Genomic DNA, 25,886 nt, shown 5'->3' with positions numbered 1-25,886 from the left:
TTGGTTTTGCTTCCCAGTTGAAAAATTTATTTGTCTTGAATCCAAAGTGATCACCGACACTGCTTTCCCCCTTGTTGAACTCCATTTTCCACACTTTTACAATGCAAAACAGACATTTGACTTTTTTCTTTTCATTTAATGTTACCTTCCTATTTTATCTGGATCATGGATGTATAATTTTATCCCTTTCATTATCCAAGTCAGTTGAATGTGGTTAAAATGAAACCTTAGTACAAATCCTTGGGGAAGGTCATTTGGCACATTCTGCCAATCCGATTATGTTCACTTTTATTTGAATTGGGTCCCAGCTCCTAAATAATCGCAGCTGTCTCAAGGTTGCCTCCAATTTTCTGTACTTATGTTAATAATCTTGAACAGAATTATGACATGCTTTCTGGGAATTCCCTATGCTTGCTTCCCTGGTCATTTAATATTGTATCTTCAAAAATAATTCCTTGGAGGCAAGCATATCCTGCGTTGCAGTTCACACTGATTCTGATCAGCTCACTTTTTTTAAGTGCTCAATCAATGTGACATAAATTCACAAAACAACATTTTGAAACTGATTCTCGATTTCTTCCGTGCTGGCTTAAATAATGAACTGATGTCCAGTTTTCCTATAAGTAAAATTCCCAGATTGGAAATTTTGGAGAACCATGAAAAACGCATGTGCAATATTCCCCATCTGAGTAATACCCTGGAGTCATAAAGGGCTCTTTTGGTGCAATGGTAGTGTCCCTATCTCTGAGCTAGGAGGCCTGGGTCCACGTTTTGTGTGTCATAATCTCTGGACAGGTTCATTGATATCTTCCGTGCAGTCATAAGCTGGAGACTAGTCTGCAGTCTATTAGTGAAGTTAGAATAAATAATAAATTCCTTCACTAACTCATCCTATGGGGCTGATATATTGTCCTCTTCCACTGCCAAGAAAGGGGATGCAATTATACCATCCCTTATTACCAATATTGTATCTCATGCATTTGTTATAGTAAACCCACATTGCCCTCTCTACATTTTAGTACCCTTTCTTAATAAATTAATGTTCTTATGTTGGCATTGTCTCTTGCAAGCATTTGATCTAATGTTTTTGTGCCTTTTCATTGCGTGTATTTTGTTTTGGTTTTTCTAAACTTGGTTATTTTTTGATTTGCTTTTTGTGCAAGCCTTCCTTTTTTTGGTTAAACTTGCTCCGTAACTGCACCAGTGGAAGATTTTTTGCTGATTTGGTACTATGCCAAAAGCATCCTTTAAATATCCCAGTGCTGTCCGTATAAACTCGGCCCTCGTTTACTCAGATTAAATCTATTTCTAATGGCTTTGAATTTTCCTTAATTAAATTTTAAACTTTTTGTCCTCTGACTTTGACATCATTTTCTGTCATCAGATATGTATGACCCTTAAAATAGATTATTGAATAAATGTCTAGTCTGTTGTAAATACATAGTGTTCAGGAGCGTTTTCTGGAATAAAGTTTTCACTAGTATTTTGCAGGCTGAAAATTAAAACCTCCCATCAGGGAGACTACTGATAATTGTTGCTGGAGCATTTGTTTGCTATCTCTGTGTACATGTGGTTATTACACTCGTAGCAGTTCCCAGCATTGTCAGAAGATTAAATTGTTAAAAGCATTTATTACTGATTCAATACTTGATGATAAATTTGCTGATTCCTTGGGGAGACTGTATTTAATGGTCATTTAAGTGCCTTCGAGTCAAGTAAGTCGTTTGAGCTGTCCAGTGTAGAGATGTGAATGTAATCTCATTCATTGTAATTTATTCAAGTCAATGCTGAGGGCATCAGTTCTAGTGGAGATTGAACAAATGCCCTGACTGTCCACACAAGTGGATGTAACAGATAATGTGATGTTGCTCAGTAATTAGAGAGCTTTTCTCAGTGTCCTAGCTAGGACACTTCCTTGACCAGCATCACCATAACCAATTACTTGGTCATTTGATCTCATTGCTTTTGTGGTGTTGCTATGTGCCAATTGGCTGATGCATTCCTTCTTTGATACTGCCGATATTTTAAACACAGCCTACAACATTTCTTTTTAAAATGCTTCAGGACATCTTAAGGTTGTTTTAAAGTATTGGAGAAATGGCAAGTTCTTTTAAAAATGATGATTATGTAGGCCTTATTTGAATCTAAGCACCTGTGTGCAATCTTAAATGATGAAATTATACTCACTACTTGATGAAATTGAGAACAAACTATCTTCAGCTAGCTGCTCACATGGTAGTTTGGTTAAACTAGTTCTTGAGTTATTGTTTTCATGCCCAATAAGGGGAATAGTACTTCATTCTTGGAGAATTAAAGTAATAAGTCGACTTATTTACAAGTGCTGTATCTTAATTTTCAGAGGGCACGTCAGCTTCCAGGACCACTCACATCAGAACAAGATGCTGTCATTAGTGTGTCCGCATATAATGTTAAATTGGTGTGGCGAGATGGTGAAGACATTATCCTCAGAGTTCCAATCCATGACATTGCAGCAGTCTCTTACATCAGAGATGATTCCCTTCACCTAGTCATTTTTAAAACTGGTAAGTTTTTTTTTTTATGCTTCAGTAGAATGTTCTCCCAGTTCATCCTGGCATCTAAGACAGAAGCATGTGCGTTGTAAAAAGTATTTTACTTTTGTACGGCACGGTGGCTCAGTGGTTAGCACTGCTGCCTCACCACGCTAGGGACCCGGGTTCATTTCCACCCTCAAGCGACTGTCTGTGTGGAGTTTGCACGTTCTCCCCGTATCTGTGTGGGTTTCCTCCAGGTGCTCCGGTTTCCTCCCACAGTCCAAAGATGTACAAGTTAGGTGGATTGGCCATGCTAAATTGCCTGTAGTGTGTTCAGGGATATGTAGTGTGTTCGATTCTCTGAAGGTCGGTGTGGACTTGTTGGGCCGAAGGGCCTGTTTCCACACTGTAGGGATTCTGTGATCTATGATCTATGTATCTGGTACACATCTGTGTACTTAATCACCATTGTCTGCTTTTACACAACACAAGTCCTGCTGTTTGTCACATAGCAGCATAGAATTCCTAGTGGAAAGACCATATTAAGGCTGTATCACTTCACACGTCAATTTTGGACTAATTCTCAATTGTCATCTTACTAAAGAATGAAGGAGCTGCATTTCATTCCGCTGACAATGATAGGCATCATTGGAATTCCCACCCCCAGGTTCTTCCTCAATTTCTTTTTTTTTTTTTTAAAAGAGTTCCTTGCTATGGTGTTCTGTCGAAATGCTACCTTATCAAAGACATTTATCTTCTCCTCACCACTCTGCATGCAACTGCTTAATCTGTTTTGAACAAGGCTTTGATGGGGTCTGGACCCAGATGGTCCTGGCAGAACCAAACTGGGTATCTGTGATAGAAGTTATTGGTATGTTGCGCTATAGGTAGTTACTCCCTAGTGCTAGGGTCAAGGACATCAGAGTGGTTTGCAGCAAATACTCCAAGGGAAGTCATTTGTACCAATGACGTTCGTAGAAAAATGGATGACGTCCGTAGAAAAATGGATGATGTCCTGCAGAGTGAAAATAGGGAGCTGGGCAGGAGGTTTAAAAAGCAGAACATCAAAAACCTAATCTCTGGATTACTACTGGTGCCATGTGCTAGTGAGTGTAGGAATAGGAGGATAGAGCAGATGAAGGATGGGTTGCACCTGAAGTGGAGGGGTATCCAGTGTTGTGTGGGGAGATTTCCTAGATTTACTCAGGATTTAAAGTAAACTAATAGGGGAATGGAACCCTGAATGGTAGTCAGACGAGGAGGTTAAGACTGGTATAGAAGTTAAAGCAAACAAGTTAAATGGACAAGGCAAGCAAGAGCATGGCAGAGAACAAGGGAAGGCTTATTTAAACTGCATTTATGTCAATGCAAGGGGCCTGACGGGTGAGGCAAATGAACTCTGGGCATGGATGGAAACGTGGGGTTGGGATATCACAGCTATTACAGAAACATGGCTGAGGGAGGGTTAGGACTGGCAGCTCTAATTTCCAGGGCACAGATGCAGTAGGAATGATAGAAGGAGAGGCAAGAGAGGAGGGTGAGTGGCATTTTTGATCAAGGAAAACATTTCTTCGGGATTGCTTAGTGAAGCTGTATGGGTAAAACTGAGAAATAAGGGCGTGATCCCTTTGGGATTGTACTGTAGACCCCAGTAATCAGGAAGTGGAGGAGCAAGTATGTAGGGAGGTTGCAGGTAGCTGTAAGAATAATAGGGTTGTAATAATTGAGGATTGTAACTTTGCAGACGTAGGCTGGGACTGCCAAGTGTTAAGGGCTTGGATGGTGAGGAATTGAGTGTTCAAGAAAATTTTCTACTTCACCATGTAGATGGCCTTACTAAAGAAGGGGCAAACTCACCCTCTTCTTGGGAAATTTTAGACTAGTGGACTTTTAAACTAGTTTGGCAGGAACCTGAGGGATAATCCTTTTCTCAGAATGGTGCATATATGGAACGAGCTACCAGAGGAAGTGTTAAAATGGATACAATTACAGCATTTTGAAAGAGATTTGAATAGATACATGAACAGGAAAAGTTTAGAGGGATATGGAAGCGCAGGCAAATAGGACTAGTTCGGTTTAGGAAACTTGGTTGGCATTGATAAGTTGGGCCAAAGTTGTTTCTGTTCTGTATGACTCTGACTTGTAGCATTTGAAGAATTGTTCCTCTGACTGTGACTTTGCTTTGCTTTGAGTTTTTCTTCTTTTAATTCATTCATGGATTGTAGGTATTACTGGCTAAGCCAGTATTGATTCCTTGTCCATAAATGCCTAGAGAGTAGTGAAGAGTCACCCACATTGCTGTGGGTCTGGAGTCACGTAGGCCAGACTGGGTAAGAATGGTAGTTTCCTTCTCTAAAGGACATTAGAGAACCAGATGGGTTCTCTGACAATCAACAATGGATTTGTGATCATTAGACTATTCATTCCAGATTTTTATTGAATTCTGATTCCACCATCAGGATTTGAACCCAGGTACTTGGAATATTAACTGGGTCTCTGGATTAACAGTCCAACGATTTAATACCACCAGGCCATCACATCCCCCAGGACTTCAGAATATCTGGACAATTTTCCACTTTGCTGGGTCAATGCCAATATCATAATTAGCTGTACTGGAATGGTTTGGCTGGAGGTCCAGCTAGTTTTGGAGTACAATCTTCGATATGCCTGGAATGTTGTCCACACTTGTAGCCTTCACTGTATCCAGTGCAGATAGCTGTCCATTATGGAAAGACTTGAGTTGTCTAAACAACTTTTTCTGTTCGTCTTTTAATTGTTCATTGTTCGTGACATGTGGCAGGACTGTAAAATTTTGAATTAACTTCTCTGATCCAGTCGCGGGATGTGGAAATCGCTAGCTGGCCAACACCATTTTTTTTTTCTCCATCTCTAGTTGCCCTTGAGAAGGTGGTCCATATCCATGTCCCACAGTGAAGTGATCCAAAAAGTGTTCATGTGTGTGCACTGACAACACCCAGCACCACCTTGTCCCGATCCCTAATGATGCTTCACAGCTGCTAATTATGTTGAATTGGCATCCAGTGTTGGATGAGGGTAGTGAGGACATGGAACTGTTAGTGAAATGGGCAGATACATGATAGATGACATCTGATGCAGAAGTGAGTGTTGGTAAGATTTTGATTTGAGCTAGTGTTGAAGACAACAGAGACTGGCGTCAGTGTGTCTGGAAGCTGCGCTGATCATTTTTGGATTATAATTGGAAATTCCTTCACTTTGGAATCCTGTACCCAAGGTGGTTACGGATGTTTCATTGTTGAGTATAATTATAGCTAAGACATATTTTTGACCTCCAGGAACCAAGGGGTATGGAGGAACGGGTGGGAAAGTGAAGTTGAGGTAGTTGAGCCATGGTCATGTTGTATGAAATAAGTTTGGCTTGTGTGGTCTACTCCTTCTGTTTATGAATGAAGGGTATAAATTATTTGATGCGGGGACTTGAGGGATACATGTTCAAATCATAGGTGTATGGCATCCTGGGCTTTGTACATAGAGGTATCAGGCACAAGAAACGAAATTTTAATTAAACTTGTTAAACCTCAGGGCATTAAAATTCTAAATCAAGTTCTGGGCACTGTATTTCAAAGGTGCAGAAAAGTTTTTAGTTTTAAAAATTGGATTTAGGAATGTGAGACCACTTTGAAGAAGAGCAGGTGGCGAGGAGATTTGGATAAAGATGCTAAAAGACCCTAAGAGTTGAGCAGAAGTAGGTCATTTGGGCCCATCGATTTTGATCCATCATTCAGTGCAATCATGGCTAATGTGATAATCCTCACTCCACTTTCCTGCCTTTTACCCATAATCTGTTGGTTCCCCTACTGATTAAAAATCTGTCTTGGCCTTGAATAAATTTAACAACAACCTTCTAGCCCTCTGGAATAAAGAATGGGTGGCACAGTGGTCCACTGGTTAGCACTGCAGTCTCACAGCACCAGGGACCTGGATTTGATTCCACCCTCGAGCGACTGTCTGTGTGGAGTTTGCACATTCTCCCCGTGTCTGCAGGAGTTTCCTCTGGGTGCTCCGGTTTCCTCCCACGGTCCAAAGATGGGCAGGCTAGGTGGATTGGCCATGCTAAATTGCCCATCGTGTTTAGGGATGTGTAGATTAGGTGGGTTATAGGGGGATGGGTCTGCGTGGGATACACTGAAGATTGGTGTGGACTTGTTGGGCCAAAGGGCCTGTTTTCATACTGGAGGGATTCTGTGAATTCCACAGATTCACTAAGATCTGTGGAAATTCCTCTTCACCTGTCTTTGTGTTGGCAACCTTTTTTATTCCACCCCTGCCCTCGCATCCTAGAGTCTCCCACAAGAGGGAACACCTTCTCTGCATCTACCCTGTCAAATCCCCTAAAGCCTGTATGCTTCAAAGTTTGCCACTTATTCTTCAAAATTTCAATGAGTACAAACCCAACCTATTTTACCTATCCTCTCAAAATGGTTCTTCCAAGCCTGGGATTGACCTAGTGAACCTTTTACTACCAACCTCCAATGCCAGTATATATTTCCTCGGGTAAGGGATCCAGAACTGTTAATGGTATTCTGAATGTGGCCTAACAAGTGCCTTGTATACTTTTAGTGGGGCTTACTATTTTTATTCTCCATTGCTTGTTGAAATGAAGACTAACATTCCATTTGCTTTGCCTATTACTTGTTGAAAAGGTGCTCAAGATCGTTAGTCCAGACAAGATTTGAGGTAGACACTTGGATTTGGCCAAGTGATAAAGAACTAGAGGGCACAGGTTTTCTGATTACTAAAAGAACCAAAGGCAGCATACGAATGTTTTTGTTTTTTGACAGAGCAAATAGTTTGGATCTGAAATGCACTACAGGAGAGGGTGGTAATCACATTCAACTGGTTTTCAAACGGGCTGGCTGAATTGCTCCTTTTTTTTTGAGTTGGCATGGTTTTGACAACCTGAATGTCTCTATCTTCTGTACTGCAACTATTTGATTAGACTGGAATAGAAATCTCTTTTTATAGAATAATGTGAATTAATTAAGTTTAGCCAATCTAAGTGAGACCTGGAGTATTTTCTCCTTTGGAGAGAACTGCTAACACCTGAACTAATTCACCTGCCCTGGTTCTTATTTGACTCTGCTTAGCTAGATAAATACATTTTGATATTTGGGGGTGGCTCAGTAGTTAGCACTGCGGGCTGTCAGTGCCAAGGACCCAGGTTCATTTCCATCCTAGGGCAACTGTGAGGAGTTTGCACATTCTCTGTGTCTGCATGGGTTTCCTCCCAGGTGCACCAGTTTCCTGCCATAATCCAAAAATGTGCAGGTTAGGTGGATTGGCCATGCTTAATTGTCCATTGTCTCTAGGAAAGTGCAGGCTAGGATTAGCCATGGGAAATGCAGGGTTTCATCAATAGGGTAGGGCCCGTGGGTCTGGATTGGATGCTTTTTTTTTTGGAACGTTGATGTGGGCTGAATGGCCTGCTTACACACTAGGGATTCTGTGAACTTCTGTGATATGACTAAAGAAATTTTTGTAGCTTCGACAAACGTGAAATATTACCTACAGATTACTATAAGACTATCCTATTCTTGCTCACTAGAGTAGCAACACTGGATTTTCATATTCGGCATGACTTGTGAATTTAAATTTAAATCTGACAGATTGTCGTAATGTTTTTTGGCAAGAGAATTTGTCATTCTTAACTGTTCCAGTTTACTAATAACTGTCATCCTGTGCTGTAGTCGGTAATTTATCTTCCACCCATAGTTGTGCAAAGACAATGCAAACTGGTAACTACATCTCAAACAACAGCATTGAGCCACAAAGATCACTGACGCACCCAAATGTCAACTAAGGTATTGGTAATTAAATTTAAGCACGCTGTAGAAATTTAAACTGTGCTATTTGGTTTGCTTCTGGTGGAAATTCTTTAATTATGGAATGCACCTGTAAGTTTGTACCGAAGTACCAAGGCAACTAATATCATAAAACAGATTTGCTGGAGCAACTCTGCAGGACTGACAACTTCTTTAGACAAGTTAACATTTTGAGTCCAATAACCCTTCCATAGTAAATAGTTACCAGATAAACAAATGTCATTCTAACAGAACAAACTGTTCAAAGTAACAAAAGTATTAACAAATTTTTGTTTTACTTTCAGCCAATGAATCCGTGAATTCAACCAATCAAAGCACTGAAGGTTCAACTAAAATACAGATGTCAGTGTCAGAAAGTGGAGCAGGAACCATGGAAGCGTGTAGTCTGGTGGTGGTGGTTGTTGAGAATAAAGTAAGGTTTTTTCTTTTTTTTTTTATATAGAGTATTTTTGTACAAATATTCAGAAATGTGTCCACATTAGTTGATGCAAAATTATATTTGAGGTAGTCATGATGCCGGGAAATGTTCAAAGGATTTTTAGCTGAGACCTGTGAGGCTAAAAACTAGGTGCTAGGAAGCGAGATTAGAATGAGCGACTGGATTATTCAGCCACTGCACTCATGGACTGAATGGCTGCTTTCTGACCTATAACTGTTTTCTGTGGTGCCAACAGGATGTGGAAAGTATCTGAGAATAAGGCATTATTTTAATTGAATTGCAGCATTTTCTTTACATGACCTTCAGCTGTATAGGAAGCCCCGTTGTGTCAGGCAGCTTGATTTTGATCCTGTTTACGCATTCACACTATATAGCTTAAAAGTTATTTCACTGTAAATCCTTGTGTTGCATGTAGCAACATCCATAGTGTCATAATCATTTATAGCATAGGTTATTTGGACAAATAACTCTGCCAGCTCCCATGGAGCAATCCAGTCATTGCTACAACGCCATTCCACCCTCTAGCCATGCAAGTTTATTTCTTCGAGTGCCCATCCAATTTCTTTGGAAACCATTTTGTTTCTGCATCCACACTCCTCGTGAACAGCAAGTTCCAAATCATTGCCACTTGCTGCACAGAACAGAATTTTTGCAGTCTCTCTGCTCTTCTTGCCTGAAATAAATTTACTCTTAGTCTTTGTGCTATCAGTTAGTAAGAAGAGTTTATCTTCAACATTCTACGAAATCTCATTTACTGGGAAGAACCCAGCTTCATTTGTTTTTCCCCCAGAAATATGAAACTAGGAGCAGTAGTTGGCTATTCCACTACTAGAAATAATGCAACTAGGTCATGGGGGTTTGGCAATGGCCTAGTGGTATTCTTGCTACACTGTTAATCCAGGGAGCTAGGTTCGAATCCTGCCATAACAGATGATGGAATTTGAATTCAATAATAACCTGGAAATAAAAGTTTTTAATGATGACCATTTGCCAATAATCAGGAAAATCACATCTGGTTCACTTAATCCCCTTACCTGGTCTGGTTTACATGTGACTCCAGACGCACAGCAATGTATTGACTCTTAACTACCTTTTGGGGCAATTAGGGACGGGCAACAAATGCTGGCCTGGCTAGTGATAAACACATTCCATGAATGAATATTTTTAAAATTCGGCCCTTTTTGGCTCCTCTTAACCTAATTCCTCAAACACACCTATCCATGGAACGATTCTGGCAAATCTCTTCTGTATCCTTTTGATTATCACAGCCTTTGAGGTGTGGTGAGCAAAGCTGGTTCAGCATTCTAGTTTTAATAATCTCCTTCAAAGCCCAACTCTCATATTCAGTAAATGGACAAATTGCATCTCCACTATTTACAATGCAGTGCCAGCAATTCCTTTCTGGAGTTTAGGGAGTCTGTCTACTCATTTCCAATGCCTTAGATTGCATGCATTGTCTCAGTGTGATCACCTTGCATGTTTTTAATCAATAAAACAATGATGTGGAGGTGCTGGTGATGGACTGGGGTGGACAGGCTCTCTTCCCTCTTATTACATTTCATTTCTCGCTGTTCGTTAAAACCATGTTTGTTATTGCAAACGTATCATTCCCAGCTTGTAGCACATCAACTTAATTCAACACGTTGTGTATTTACATACATGCATTGTAATCCTGTCTTTTCATTCCTTATCCTTTCTAGTCTGTGACATGGGAGTAGAGTTGAGACATTCAGCCCGTCAAGTCTGCACTGCCATTCAGTGCGATCATGTCTGAGCTGGTAACCCTCAACTCTACGATCCTGTCTTTCACCCATAACATTTTTATCCTGCTGTTTAAAAACCTGTGTCTCAACCTTGAATATGCTTAATGGCCCAGCCTCAACACTCCTGTGTGGTAAAGAATTCTACATATTCATTATTCTCAGAAGAAATTCCTCAGTTGTCTTAAATGTGTGATTCCTTATTTTAAGGTTATGTCTGCTGGTCCTATAGTTTCCCACAAGGGAAACAATCTTTCTGTACTTAGCCTGTCAAGTCCCATAAGAATTTTGTTTATTTCAATATAGTCACTTTTTTTAATTCTTCTGAATTCCAGTGAGTACAGGCTGAATCTACTCAACCTCTCCTTGTAAGACTTACCCTCCATACCCAGTATCTACATAATGAGCCTTCTCTGCACTGCCTCCAATGTCAGTATGTCTTGCCTTGGATCAGGGGCCAAAACTCTTCCAGCTTTGACTGAGTAGTTCCTTGTACAGCTTTAGTAAAACCTCGTTTTTAAACTCCATTCACTTTTTGAAATAAAGATCAACATCTCACTTGCATTTATTACACTCTGAACCTGGTTGGTAGCCTTTTGTGACTTGTGTAGGAGCACCCACAAATTCCTGTTTGGTAGCTTTCTACAGTCTTTCTTCACTTAAGTAATATTCATGTCCTCAATTTTTTCCTGCCAAAATGCATAACCTTATTTCACCGCATCATATTTCATCTGCCAAGCTTTTGTCTACTCGCAACATTCTACACCCCTTTGCCAGCTATCATCCTCCCTACTTGCCTTCCCACTTATTTGTTTTTGTCACCTGCAAACTTGGCTGTAGTACATTCACTTTCCTCCAAGTCACTTTATATAATTTTGATCCCAGCACTGATCTGTGTGGCAATCTCCTAGTTACACATCATTCCTGTCTATTATAGTACTGCTACCTTTTCTAGTCCTGTCAACACTTGGCCTGTGTGGCTATCTCCGCTAATTTAGATTAAATCTTTGCTAATCACTCTAGTGAACCTTCCTTTGAGGATACGTCCTGTTGAAGTGAAAACCATCTCTTTAATTAAAAATGCTTTCTGCCCCTTTTTGAACTAGTCTGGTATCCCAAGAATCTTCACGATGCTTCAAGCTGAGGTGTTGGGGCGTGGGGAATTGAAAGTTTTAGAAAACGTGGAGGTGGGTGTGTTTGTGGAGGTGGGTAGAGATAGAAATAGGTGATGCAGGCTTGGGGAGCTATCAGGTTGGAGGCTGTGCACAGGGCATCTCCTGAGGGCGATTGTGTTGGTCTGGGAGATGATGGCATGGTGATCTGAGGTGGGGTCATGATCGAGGGGACAGTAGGTGTCAGAGTTTGCACCTCGCCTCAGCGCTGTAGAGGTCAGTTTGCCACACGACCACCATGCCCTCCTTGTTAGCAGGTTTAATGTTAAGGTTGGTGTTGGACCAAAGGGAATGGAGGGCTGCATGGAGTAATGTGTAGAGATTCAGGCGATTGATTTCATGGCAGCAGTTGGCCATGAAGAGGCTGGGAGGGTATGTCCAGGAAGGCTGAGTTCACTGGAGGCAGGAGAAAGGGTCATCAGAGGGTGGGTTCGATTCATCTTCGAAGGAGGAGGTGCAGAGGTGACAGAAAAAGAACGTGGCTTCAAGACATGTGCAGATTAACTCTTCTTTTCCAGGCCTGCTGCCTTAGCGCACTCTTTTTGGTCTTGCTGTATTTATTCCCAGCTAGCTTCTTTTTTGTACCTCTGTCCAGTCTCCCTGTTTTTAATCTTTTTAAATTGCATGTTTTAGTTCATTTATTTTGAAAAAAAATCTTTGCATGTTCATTTTTCTTTGATTTTGGGCTAGGATGAATGGTCTTTAATCACTTACATCCATCAGCTCACTGGTTAACCTTAGTGTGTTTTATTTAAGACATCCTGCATTCTAGTCAGAATTCCTTCTGGTCACCATTGGCTGAAACAAATGATTTGAAACTTGCTGAATGTAATCAGCTCAAAATAAATGACTACATTTACAGCCAATGATTTACTTCTGAAAACACTTTGTGGCATCTAGGACACGTTTTGAAAGAGCCCTTTAAATGCATGTTTTATTAAACCTTGTATACAAGTGATTCTTGAAGATTGGTCAAAAGTGGCAAGTCTTTCCAGGCCACTATGCAGTATTGCACATTTTCCATTGGTCCTGACATCTGCATACAGCAAAATTTCACTTCTGTTGGTTTGAGATTTAAAACAATAATTTAGAAGTCTTCATCTACCCTGATTTTGCAACTTTAGAATGATGCTATGGCATCATTCTGTGGCTGTGTAACTTAACCTGATGAAATCAAAAGATGCTATTTGTAAAATAATACAAATGATGTGTTTGAGAACCTCAGCAGGTCTACTGGCATCTGTGAAGAGTGAGTTGGTTAACTTTGAGTTCAATATTTCTCTTTGGAACTAAAAGGGAAAGGCAGAATGATGGACTGCCCCATGACTTTTCAACACAGTTCAGAAAGATTCTATTGATCTGTCCAGGTACATGCAGACCTGTGGAGTTTCTGCACTTCTCGAATGCTGGAGATCTGAAATAAAAACAGTTTTGCTTTTGTTGAAGGTTGTTTAAAATCTTTTGTTTATCTTTGATTTGAGGATGGGTCCAATCTAAAATAGGCTACAAAAATAGCCAGGACAGCATGAACTTCACGAGTAACTTGCAGAAGAGGTTTGCAATCAGCAAGTGGTCGTTTATTAGTTGAAGTCATTGTATTGACAAACTAAGAACTGTAATGCTTCCTGATTAATTTGCTGCTGAATCTGAGAGAATTGGTATTTAAGTATTTGTTTCATCCACTTAAGACTGTGGAAAATACTTTTCCCTATTAAATGGACATTTTAGTAAAAATTACTTAAAATGTGGGTTCAGATACATGGCCTTTATCTGTAGGTAAGGGTTTTAATTCAGCCTAGTGATGATCAATGAGATCAGTTTTGGCTGCATTGCTATATGTGAAATTTAATCTCAACAAGCTTAATCTATTTTCTGCTGCCAAAGGTAACTTTTTTTTTGAGGTCGGTGCATTGTGGAGTAGATTACTCTTCACGGAAGCAACACGCGCGTATATTCTTGATGCTGGTACAGGATTCATGAGAGAGAAAGAAAGAAGGTTCTATTTCTTACCATTAATGTGCATCCTTTCAAGTAATGAATGCCATCATAACATTTTAAAATATTGAATGTTTAAGCTGACAAAAGTGTAGATGGGAATCCTGAAACTGAAACCAGCAAAATTAATACAAGGGCATAAATATGAGCATGGTATGTCTTTCAGCCCTTAATTCACTCTGCTATTCATAAAGATCATGACAGATCCACATCAACTCAACCTTCCTGTGCTGTATCCAAATCTTTGGACTACCTTTTTTAATATTCAAAAATCAAGCAATCAGTCTTGAACAAACTCCTTGCCTGATCCAAAGATTTGGATATTTAATATGAAAGGTCAGTGTTTCTCCATAGAAGAAAATTTGTTCTAAGCACAATGGTATATTAAGAATGAAGCTACGTTATGCTGCAAGAAAACAATTTTTTGTCATCTTTTAATCAGTTTCTTTTTAAAAAGTCCGTTCCTCTATTTTTGCTTTTCCGCTAGGCAGCTGCAGAAGAACTCTGTTCTCTTCTTAGTCAAGTCTTCCAAGTTGTTTACACAGAGTCCACAATAGACTTTTTGGACAGAGCAATATTTGATGGTGCTTCTACCCCAACTAAGCACATGTCTATATACAGTGGTAAGTATTGCTTGTATATTAAACTGAATCCCCGTTTTTCCAGAACACCAATTAGCAACACTTTAACAAGTTATTAGAATTTTAGATCTGTTTTATTGAACATAATTTAAAATTCTGCATACTGGATCTTTTTGGTTCGAGATGAATTTATGCATGCTGAGCATTTCATAATGTCAAAATAGTATTTTGAATATCAAATTCCCAGTTCATTAATTTCAGAAATCTAATCCTGGTTGCTTTGCACAAATATTAAAATCGATGTTCCAGTTTTTGTGGCTAGATGAATTCGAGCTCAGTTGGGGTGCTGGATTTAAATTTTGAATTCACTTAACTTGTGGAAATGTGGATGAGGGAAAATACCAAAAAACATGCTCTTTGAGAAACCATGCAAACTTGTGCCACCCAGCCATTTTATAATGGCGGCATCTGGGATGAAAAAGAAGCTGTTCTTGGTGTATGTCATCCTGACAAGCAATTGAGATTTAGATGGTGCTTGCCAAAATGATACATCTGTAGACCTAATTTATCCCCAGTCTGATATTTTAGAGTAATTCATTCATCTGGCCTCCAGAAATAATATACCAGTGCTGACCCAAACAAGAACATGTATAACAAGTGTTTTTGGGCATCTCTAGCTACTTTATTCATCTTTCGCTGGAGCAAGCAGTCAATTATGTTGCCTTTTTTTTTCTGTTTGTAAAGGATTACCCAAAGGCCAGTTAAGAGTTGACCACATTGCTGTGGGTCTGGAGTCTCACGTAGGCGAGACTGGGTAACGATGGCAGATTTCCTTCCCTCCAGGACATTGAACCAGATGGGTCTTTATGATCCACAGTGTTACATGGTTGCCATTTGAATGCCATTTGATCAAGATTTTTATGCTTGCTTTAGTTCTGTTCGGAAAATGCTTTATCAGAAACTTTAATGTAATACATTTTATGGAGTACGGTTTGACTGTATACACACTTAACAAGTCAACTTCATTACCTTGTGGTCAATGCTGTTTTTTTGGTCATTTGGTTACACCCTTTATTCCATTGAATACCAAAAAGGCAAGTCAGAATCAACATTAAGGAACAGTCCAAGGTTATGTTAAAGTTTCCAACGCCATATCTTTATTGACTTTTGCTGTAGTTACATACTTTGAAGTTTTCTGCTTTTTGTTTTGCTACCATGCTGTATGTTGTTTCTATTGTTTTGAAGCTTTTAGGTCATGTTATTTCCCAGGATGTTTAGTTACTTTAAAATGATATTTATCTTTGTTTACCTATGGGCTTTGGAGGAGGGTGAAATCGGAGTTTTGCTGGTCCGGCATACCGTTCTAATGTGCAAATTCCAGCAGCAATTGCAATGAATGTTGGCATCCTTTGCATCAACAACCTTGGATTGGGAATCTGAAATCTAATTTTAGTACTTTCACCCCTGTTTTGGCTACCATTTATTGACATCAGATTGGCTTGTATTTCAGTATTGAACAAAGTAGCAAATTTGACTAGGGACCCAATAGAAAGCACGCAGCTACCTGAACTGAAAGGTTTTTCAATAATAATCCATACTTTTAATACAGTGGTCTTTTCAAGCCCAGCGTTATTGCATGTGTGTGCAGCCTTTTACACAGGATTTTGTACTGAAACTTAGTAAATTTAGAAAGCCTCTTTCTCATAAGTCATTGAGTTTGTGATCTCCTTTTGAACAGGGTAAGTTACTTTGATCTTTCACAATTCTTACTGCAGAGTTTGTTACAGCAGATATGAGTAGACTATTTGCTTATCACATCAGATCCAGAAGGTGGGATAAGTAGATGAGGTGAGAGACCTATAAACCTTCGAAGCATTTTTATAGAACACTTTTTAAAAAAATCTCTAATAATTAAAATCTAAAGGAATGAGGTTCCACAGTTGCATTAATTTTAAATGTCAGATGCTGTGTGACAGTACTTAAAATACTTTTTTTTTAACAAAAACTTTTTGCTCGAATGGATAAAGTCTAACTATTTCTGGTGGATCATTGTTTGTGTATCAGCATTCTTTCCTTTTGCACTATTCTCACTGCTGTCTCTGAGTAATGCAGTCTCCTCACCAGTGCAATCACAGTTTAGCATGGTCCAGCAATCGGTTAGAACTGGAAATCTTTAACAAAACCATTGCTGGAATCAGAATAAGTGGCTTTTGAAGAGGAGGTTGTTTTTACATTTAATGTAGCCATACTTCGTAAACTTGAACAAAGTTGTCAAGACTTTCACTCGTTTAAAATTTAAGCCTGCCCTTGCTGGCCATCCCCTGTTTCACTGGATTGACCGAACGTAATTTTAGAATTTTGCAGGAGGAGATAGTCATTTGGCCTATGATATTTGTCTGCTCAATGAAAGTCAGCCTTAATCCTGTGTTGCGCTTGTTCTTTTCCTCTGTTTTTTGTTTTCTTTTAATTTTTATTAAAATAGTATCATGGAATGACCTGTTCATTACTTGACACATATGCAGATATATTAGATCCTAATCCCTTTGCATTGAGGTTCAAGCCTGTTTATCTCTAGTTAAAAAATTCTCAATCTTTCAATGAAGAAATTAAGTTTCTTAAAGCTAAAATCTTGCATTTTAGTTCCAGTAAATGTACAGTCATAGAGTCATAGTTGTACAGCACAGAAACAGACCCTTCGGTCCAACTCATCCATTCCGACCAGATATCCGAAATAAATCTAGTCCCACTTGCCAGCACATGGCCCATATCCCTCCTAAACACTTCCTACTCCTACACCTGCCCACATGCCTTTCAAATGTTATTTTACCAGCCTCCTCCTCTTCCTCTGGCAGCTCGTTCCATACATTCTCCACCCTCTGCATGAAAACATTGCCCCTTAGGTCCCTTTTAAATCTTTCTCCTCTCACCCTCAACCTGTGCCATTTTAGTTTTGGACACCCCCAGCCTGGGGAAAAGACCTTGTCTATTCACCTTATCCATGCCCCTCATGACTTTATAAACCACTAAGGTCACCCCTCAGCCTCTGCTCCAGGGAAAATAGCCCGTCTATTCCGCCTCTTCCTATAGCTCAAACCCTCCAACCCTGGCAACATCCTTTGTAAATCACTTCTCAACCTTTTTCAAGTTTCACAACATCCCTACAGTAGGGAGACCAGAATTGCACATGATATTCCAAAAGTGGCCTAACCAGTGTCCTGGACAGCTGCAACATGACCTCCCAACTCCTATACTTCACGCACTGGCCAAGAAAAGCAAGCTTACCAAATGCCACCTTCACTGTCCTGTGTACCTTTGACTCCACTTCGAAGGAATTTGAGCCTACATTCCAAGGTCTCCTTATTCAGTAACACTCCCCCAGGATCTTGCCATTAAATGCAGAAGTTCTGCCCTAATATGCCTTTCTAAAATGCAGCACCTCACATTTAGACTCCGTCTGCCTCCTTGTCCCATTTGGCCCATGTGATCAAGATCCTGTTGTACTTGAAGGTAACCTTGCTATCCACTACACTCCAATTTTGGTGTCATCTGCAACATACCTCCTATGTTCGCATCCAAATCATTTATATAAATGACAAAAAACAGTAGACCCAGTACTGATCCTTGACACACTGCTGGTCACAGGTCTCCAGTTTGGAAAGCAACCCTCCACCATCACCCTTTGTTTTCTACCTTCAAGCCAGTTTTGTATCCAAATAGCTAGTTCTCCATGTATTCCATGTGACCTAACCTTGCTAACCAGTCTACCATGCTGAATCCTGTTGAATGCCTTACTGAAGCCCACAGATCACATCCACCACTCTGCCCTCATCAATCCTCTTTGTTACTTCTTAAAAACTCTAGTGAAACATGATTTCATGTGCACAAAACCATGTTGACTATCTCTAATCCATCCTTGCCTTTCTAAATATGTGGAAATACCGTTCCTCGGGATTCCCTCCAACTTGCTCACCAGCAATGTCAAGCTCACCGGTCTATAGCCCTGACTTTTTATTTTTAGTGGCACCATGTTAGCCAGCCTACAGTCTTCTGGCACTTCACCTGTGACTATTCATTGACACACATCTCAGCGAGGGGTCCAGCAATCCCTTCCCTAGCTTTCCAGAGTGTTCCAGGGTATACCTGATCAGGTCTTGTGGATTTATCCACCTTTATGCATTTTAAGACATCCGGCACCACTACCTCTAATGCGGACATTTTTTTGAAAATATCGCTATTTAGTTCTCCATGTTCTCTGGCTTCCATGTCCTCCGCAGTAAGCACTGATGCATAACTCACTTAATATCTTGTATCATCTCCTTGGTTCCACGCATAGGTGGCCTAGCTGACCTTTAAGGTTACCCTTTTGTCCTTAATGTATTTATAGAATCCCTTTGGATTCTCCTTAACCCTGTTTGCCAAAGCTATCTCACCCGCTTTTTGCCTTCCTGATTTCCCTCTATACTCCTACCAACATTATGCTCTTGTAGGGATTCACCCAATCCCCTCTGTCTGTATCTGATGTATGCTTCCTTCTTATTCTTAACCAAAACTTTAATTTCTGTAGTCATCCAGCATTCTCTACACCTACCAGCCTTGCCCTTCACCCTAACAAGAACATACTGTCTCTGGACTCTCATCATCTCATTTGTAGGCTTCCCATTTATTTTCCAGTCGTCCTTTTTACCTGTGAACATCTGCCCCGAATCAACTTTTGAAAGTTCTAGCCTAATGCTGTCAAAATTGGTCATCCTCCTTAGACCTTTAACTTTTAGATCCAGTCTATCACTATTTTTAAAACTCGTAGTTCTGGCAAGCAATGGAGTGGTAACTTGAGTTGAGCGGTTTTATGCTAATATTGTAATTGTGCCCCCTCTATTTGTCACTGAATCAGCCCCCTCAGCTGATAACCAATTCAGCAGCTGAACCTGTAACAAAAGGCGAGATAAGAAAGATATCTTGCCCTTGGTTTCTCTCTTTGGCTGTGGCCTAAAGCATTCTGCCATTGTTTTCGTTTTGTTGCAGAAACGTGTAGTGAGGCAAAAGTGATGACCAGTTTAATTGTGAAGTAACTATTTGACTGTAACAAAATAATAATCTTTACTACTTAAGCATTTTGAATGATCTTACTAATGTATACAGTATTCAACAGCTCATACAAAACAAAGATGAAAATTGTGTCCAATTTAAATGTAATCATTTTGTCCTTTTTAATTTTGGACTTGCTTCATGGATATTATGGCCAAGTAAAAAAGATTAAGCATTAATTATGTATTTACATCAAGGTTTGAACTTTATTTGATTTGCACTCAATTTAATGTATCTTTTGGAAACAGATGATTCGAGTAAAGCAGATGTTAAAGAGCAGTACGATGCAGAAATTAGTAACTTGTAAGTATTTTCCATAATGTAGCTCTCTATGACCACCTGCATGTTATGTGAACCTAGTCTTTTTGTATTAAGTATATCTGTTATTGATTAATGGACTACATGGCCTGAGTTCAACCAGACACAATGAGAAATAGTCAATTAAGTTCATGCTGTGTCACCCGTTCCTTTTCCTGAATAGAAGACATGAGGTAGTAAAATTTTATCGGACACTTTGTGCAACCAGAGTTACTGTCAACTGTTGGTCACTATAAAGGTCTGTGTTTTCTCTAGAAAATATGTAAGGCAGTTTGGCTTGCAAGCTAAGTTTGCTGGAATGTAGAATGCCCTTTTTTATTTGGCTTCCAAATCTTCCTTTAAAACTTAGTCAGTTACATAGCCTCCCAACTAATGACCTGAAGTTCATTTGCTATTCGATGTTCCATAATTTATGCTAGGGGGTCTAGTTCAACTTAATTGAACATGAATTGTGATTGTTCATCCATATCTTTTTTTTTTAAAAAAAGATTATGTACAAGATAATTCTTTAAATATGAATCTGGATCCCCTCAAATGCAGAATATCGATCCTTCAGATACAGGGCCCAAAACTGCTTGCAATACCAAATGTTGTCTGACCAGACCTTTTATATAGCCTCAGCACATTTTCTGCTGCTGTATTCTAGACTTCTTTAAATAAGTATGCCCTAACTACCTGCTGTGGATCTGGTTTGAGAGCTGGGCTATACTACCTTATACATAAAACACCACAACCAGCTTCTTAATGCACCTGCTCAATCCTCTTGAAAGCCCTCAAAATCATCAACTGACAATACGCTTGAAAGTGTGCGTGTGCTGGAAGGTGATACAATTGCTGTTGCTCCAAAGGAGTGGTGTTTTTTTTAAATGCATATTTCACTTCTGGAGCCTGTTCTGCCATTCAGTGAGATTATAGTTAAAATGTCACCTAACTCCACATAATTACTTGTGCGCTATCTCCCTTTTAAAGCTTGAGTTAATAGAAATATGCCGATCTCAGATTTGAAATCGATAGTCGACCAAACATCAATTGCTGCTGTCTGAGCTCCAGGCTTCTACCAGTCCTTGAATGCCAGAGTGTTCCTAACAGTTTCTAAGCTGGAGGAAGACTTGGTTTCCCCTAAGGGTTGACACCAGGTCTGTTCTTGACTGCTAAATAAGATAAAAGCCCATGGTGTTAGGGGCAATGTATTGGCATGGAGAGAGGATTGGCTGACTGGCAGAAGGGAGTGAGTGGGAATAAAAGGGCCTTTTTCAGGATGGCAGCCAGTGACTGGTGGAGTTCCACAGAGGTCACTGTTAGGACCACAGCTATTCATGTTTTTCATTAATTTGGATGAAGGAACTAAGGGCAAATGTTGCTGTCTTGGTGAGTGACCTGAAGGTAAGTGGAGGGACAAATGATGTTGAGGAAGCCGGAGGCTGTAGAAGGACTCTGAAAGGCTGAGAGTGGGCAGAGAAGTGGTAAATGGAATACAATGTGGGAAAGTGAAATAATGCACATTGGTAGGAAGAATAGAGGCATAGACTATTTTCTAAACCGAGAAATGCTTTGGAAATCTGAAGCACGGAGACTTTGGAGTCTTAATGTAGGATTCTCTTAAGGTTAACATGCAGGTTCAGTTAGTTAGGAAGGCAACTGCAACGTTAACATTCACTTCAAGATTGCAAGAGTGGATAATTGCTGCTGAGGTTGTACAAAGTTCTGGTTAGACTGCATTTGGAATATTGTGGGAAATTTAGAGCGTGTTTCTAAGGAAACATGCTGGCATTTGAAGGAATCCAGAGGAAGCTTTCAAAAATGATTCCAGGGATGTAGAGCTTGTCATGAGGAGCGATTGAGGACTCTGGGCCTGTACTTAACGCAGATTACAAGGATGGGATGGGGAGAATCTGATTGAAACTTATGGAATTGAGAAGCCTGGATAAAGTGGATGTGAAGAAGAAATTCTCCCTAGTAGGAGAGACTAGAACCTGAGGGTATGGCCAGAGTGAAAGGATGATGCTTTAGAAATGAAATAGGATGAATTTCTTCAGCATGGTGAATCCTGCTATATTGACTTGACCTCTTAAGTCCTTTTGAGCCTATTAAAGTTAAATAGCACTTTGCACAGTAAGGGGATCAAGGATTACAGGGAACAGGCAGAAGAGTGGGTTGAGAAATGCATCAGCCATGATCAAATGGTGGAGCAGTCTTGAAGGGTCGAATGACCCAATTTCGCTTATGTTTTATGGTCTTTTGTAGGACTAGAATTTTAAATGTTATGTTGCATAGAGGCTCTTTGATTGTATCTCGTTGCTCATTAGCTGATCTAGATTAACTTGCATGCTTGGCTTGAAAACCTACTGCTCGAGGAAATTTCTTCTCCAGCGCTTTATTGCATCATTTATGCTGTCCTAAAGTATAACTACTGTTAGGGGACTTGTAAGGTATGCATGATCTTTTATCTCTTTTTTTTAATTTTTTTTTATCTTTTTTTATCTTCTTTTTTTATCTCTCATTTTTTTATCCTTTTTTTATCTTTTTCTCTCTCGCGCACTCTATCCTGATTCTACATTCATTCCTTCAGGAAGTCAGCGCTGAACTGAACCTCTTTTTAAGTAACCGAACTACCCCACCATGCTTTTCCTAGCTAAACATTCCAATACATCAAATGCCATTCATTCAGATGCCAACGTTGGTCACCTCAGCCATGACAGTTGATTCTGTAGGAGAATGGGAAAGCATGATGGGTGGAATTTGCTAGGGTTGAGGTGTTGCATTTTGCCAGAAGCGCAAGGGAGAAGAAATGTAGACTTAATGGCACATCGTGCAGAAACAGGGCAATGTATATTTAATGTGCATAGGTCTTTTAAAAGATGGCAGGAAATATTTGAGTAGAGACATGGAGTACAAAGCAAGGAATTATACTGAATCCTGATGAAAGCTAGAATCCTAAGGCGAAAGCTAGAGATTTCCATCTGGCTTTTGTCATGTGTTAGGAAGACTATAAATGTTCTTGGGAGGGAGCAGGGGAGCTGTAACGAAATTGTTCCAGGGAGAGGGACTATGGTCAGAGAAATTCACATTTGTTTAAACAGAAGAGGTTGGAGGGAGTTTGTGTGCGCAAGATTGACTTGTTGAGATGAAGTAGACAAAAATTGTTCCTATTAGTTGATGGTAGATGCACTTTGGGGGCACAGACTTCTGAGCAACAAAAGTAGTGAGGATGTGAATAACTGTGTGGTGAGTTGTAATGACCTTAGACCTCTGCCTACATCGTGGAGCCAGACGCGGTTTCCAAGGAAATAAAATTCCACTGTCCGAGTAGGGGAATAGGACTGGCTGCATTGCTCAACAGAGAACTGACATAATATTGATGGATCATAAAGTCCCCTTCTCTACTGTAATAACTGGTCTCAACTGGAGTTTTGCATTGAATTCTGACACCCAACATTGAAGTAGAATATGAAAACTGAAGATTGTAGGGGAAAAAAGCCTTCTAGAGATGAAGGACTTCAATTAAGTAGAATGGAAAAGCTGAGCTTACTTAAGTTCAGAGGAGATTTGTTACGTGTACTCAAAATCATAGAATTTTGTATAGTAGATAAAGCAAAACTGTTCCCACTGTCAGAAATGTTGAACATTTAGGAATGTTGATTGTGCTGAATAGCAAAATAACCAAAGATGACTTGAGGAAAACCATTTCTGTGCAGCCAGTGGAATGCATTGTGTGTGGTGGGAGCAGATTCACTTATGACTTGAGAAGTAATAAACACTTGAAATTTGTGGGGCTATTGTTTTAGTAATAGTGACAGCATGGAAAGTGAAAAGCGGGAACTAAAGTTCCTGCTTAAATTAGACGGGAGGGCAAGCAGTATCAAAAGGATGCCAAAAAACATTTTGCTCTTAATTCGGTGTTCACCTATAAGGTGGCTGCAAGTTGGGCTAAATGAACATGGGACAAGTTTTTGGCAAAAAAGAGCCAAAGGCAATAATGTTTCAAAGCATTGTTCAGCAGCTACAGAAATCTGTTAATTCTAAGCAAACTAATTGGATAGAGTTTGCACACTTTTTTTTTTCATAAAGGCAGTTCTCATTCTTGGCCTTCTGAAACTGAGACTTAAAAATAATTTTTGTGAATGAAATTCTCCACAGCCTGTGCCTGTATACACTTGTTTAATCTAGAATTGTCTTCCTTCATAACAATCCCCCACAAAGGGCTAATAAGGCTAGAGAATGTAGAGTGAGGAACAAGTGACAATGGATGAGCTAGCAAGAACTACAGATGCTGGAGTCAGCGATTAACAAGGTGTGGGGCTGGAAGAACACAGAAGGCCAGGCAGCATCGGAGGAACAGGAAAGCTGACGTCTCACTAAAGGTGTGCCATAAGTTAGCAAGGCCATTTGAACAAAAGCAAGCCAAGCAATGAGCTTCATCCTGTGCAATTCTAATCACCATAAAATAAAAAGAATGTAGAGACACTGCCATGGATGCAGAGAAGATTTTCAATGATGGGTGTTTATATTTATTGAGACAGGATCAACAGGCAAGATTTGATGGGAGCAGTGGGCTGATCTCGGGTATTTAAAATTATGAATGACTTTCTTTGTACATAGAGAAGATCTTGCCTTTTGTGGGAAATAGCTAGATGGCCTCCTAGTTTTGCCAAGAAAGCCAAAAGAACTGTGGATGCTGTAAATCAGGAACGAAGACAGAAGTTGCTGGAAAAGGTCTGGCAGCATCTGTGAAGAAAAAAAATCAAAGTTCATATTTCAGGTCCGGTGACCCTTCTTCAGACCTGATGGTGGCTGGGAAAATGTCAGTTTATATGTAGAAAAAAGGGAGCGGGGTGGAGTGGGGAGTAAACGATAGGATAGAGCCTGAAGACAGAAGAGCAGTTGGATAGACAAGAAACTTGATAATGATCAGGCTGGGAGGGTGAACAGGTGGTGTGTGGGGTAGGGGGCTGAGACATGGGAAAGTTTAGGCCCTAAAATTATTGAATTCGATAAGGAGTCCGGAGGGCTGCAGGGTCCCCAAGCGGAAAATGAGGTGGTGTTCTTCCAGCTTGCGTTGAGCTTCACTGGAACATTGCAGCAAGCCAGAGACACAGATGTTGGCTAGGGAACAGGGTGGTGTGTTAAAGTGGCAGGCACCAGATAGTTTGTGGTCTTTTTTGCGAGCAGAACGTAGATGTTCCGCTAAGTGTTCACCTAGTCTACGCTTTGTTTCCCCAATGTAGAGGAGACCACATTGTGAGCAGCGACTGCAGTAGGCGAAGAAAGCCATTGAGGAACCCAAATGGAAATTTGTAATCCACTAGCCAAGTGTAGTGAGACTTTGGAACTTGCTACCACAGAATGGTTGTGCATAGTATACATGGATGTTTAGGGAAACCTGGTCAAGGATGAAAGAGGCAAGCATAGTTTGTTATGGTAAATTTAAATCAGAATGATTCATATGGAACATTGGCCTGTTTCTATACAATTTTGTGAAATTGTATGTAATTGTGTACTCTATGGAGATTTGCTTATCATTAAATGTCTAATTTTGATAATCAGATGCATTTCATAAAGCAAAACTGAATCCATTGTTTGTAGCTTTTGATTGAAGCTCATTCTTCTTGACTGTTTAGGCCTCTCTTTTTACAAGTTTCTTTTTGTTCACTCAGGTCTTATCAGGGTTCAGATACAGGAGGAAATTCACCATCCTCAACTCTACCATCGCCTCCGATCAAAAATGTTAGTGACAGTGAGCTCAGTACTTCTGCAGCTGAATTGCTTCAGGATTACATGATGACAGTAAGTTGCTGCTCATGGTGTCAAAACAAGCATTTCTTAGTTTCTGATTACAGCGAATTAAAATGAAAATATTTGTACTGTTTCTTTCTGAAAGTATTGTTTTTTCTGGTAGTGGTTTATATAATTGCCTACTATTTAAGGCCAATGGATTTAAAGTATTCTTGGTTCATCCTGTAATATGTCCAGCAGAAAAGAGAGCTGTGTATGCTAAATTCATGGATGTTTACATAATCCTGAAAACATGAAGGTGTAGAGACCGGTGACGTGAACCCTTTCAGTTTAAAAGAATATTTTCAAACACTTTTTTTTTCAAACCAAAGATCCTTTTTGGCTATCATTCTAGATTATAACTTCATTTCTGTTTGGTAATGCATTAAA

The 25,886-nt window shown here is 39.9% G+C and overlaps 1 protein-coding gene across 1 annotated transcript in view; it reads left to right on the top strand.

The window, feature by feature from the left end:
* Nucleotides 1-25,825, top strand: part of LOC109918240 (CCM2 scaffold protein) — a 32,226-nt gene extending 6,401 nt beyond the window's left edge. The window contains exons 3-7 of the mRNA XM_020518145.2: nucleotides 2,360-2,543; nucleotides 8,659-8,786; nucleotides 14,228-14,363; nucleotides 19,655-19,709; nucleotides 25,379-25,825. Coding sequence (XP_020373734.2) covers nucleotides 8,715-8,786; nucleotides 14,228-14,363; nucleotides 19,655-19,709; nucleotides 25,379-25,574 — 459 coding nt within the window. The 5' untranslated portion in view covers nucleotides 2,360-2,543; nucleotides 8,659-8,714 and the 3' untranslated portion in view covers nucleotides 25,575-25,825. The remainder of the gene's footprint in view (nucleotides 1-2,359; nucleotides 2,544-8,658; nucleotides 8,787-14,227; nucleotides 14,364-19,654; nucleotides 19,710-25,378) is intronic.
* Nucleotides 25,826-25,886: the final 61 nt, after the last annotated feature.

This window comes from Rhincodon typus, chromosome 5 (genome assembly GCF_021869965.1).
Source record: "Rhincodon typus isolate 14 chromosome 5, sRhiTyp1.1, whole genome shotgun sequence".
Classification (NCBI taxonomy): domain Eukaryota; kingdom Metazoa; phylum Chordata; class Chondrichthyes; order Orectolobiformes; family Rhincodontidae; genus Rhincodon; species Rhincodon typus.
Note: the sequence above shows the minus strand (reverse complement) of the source record. Positions and strands in the feature narration are given on the sequence as shown.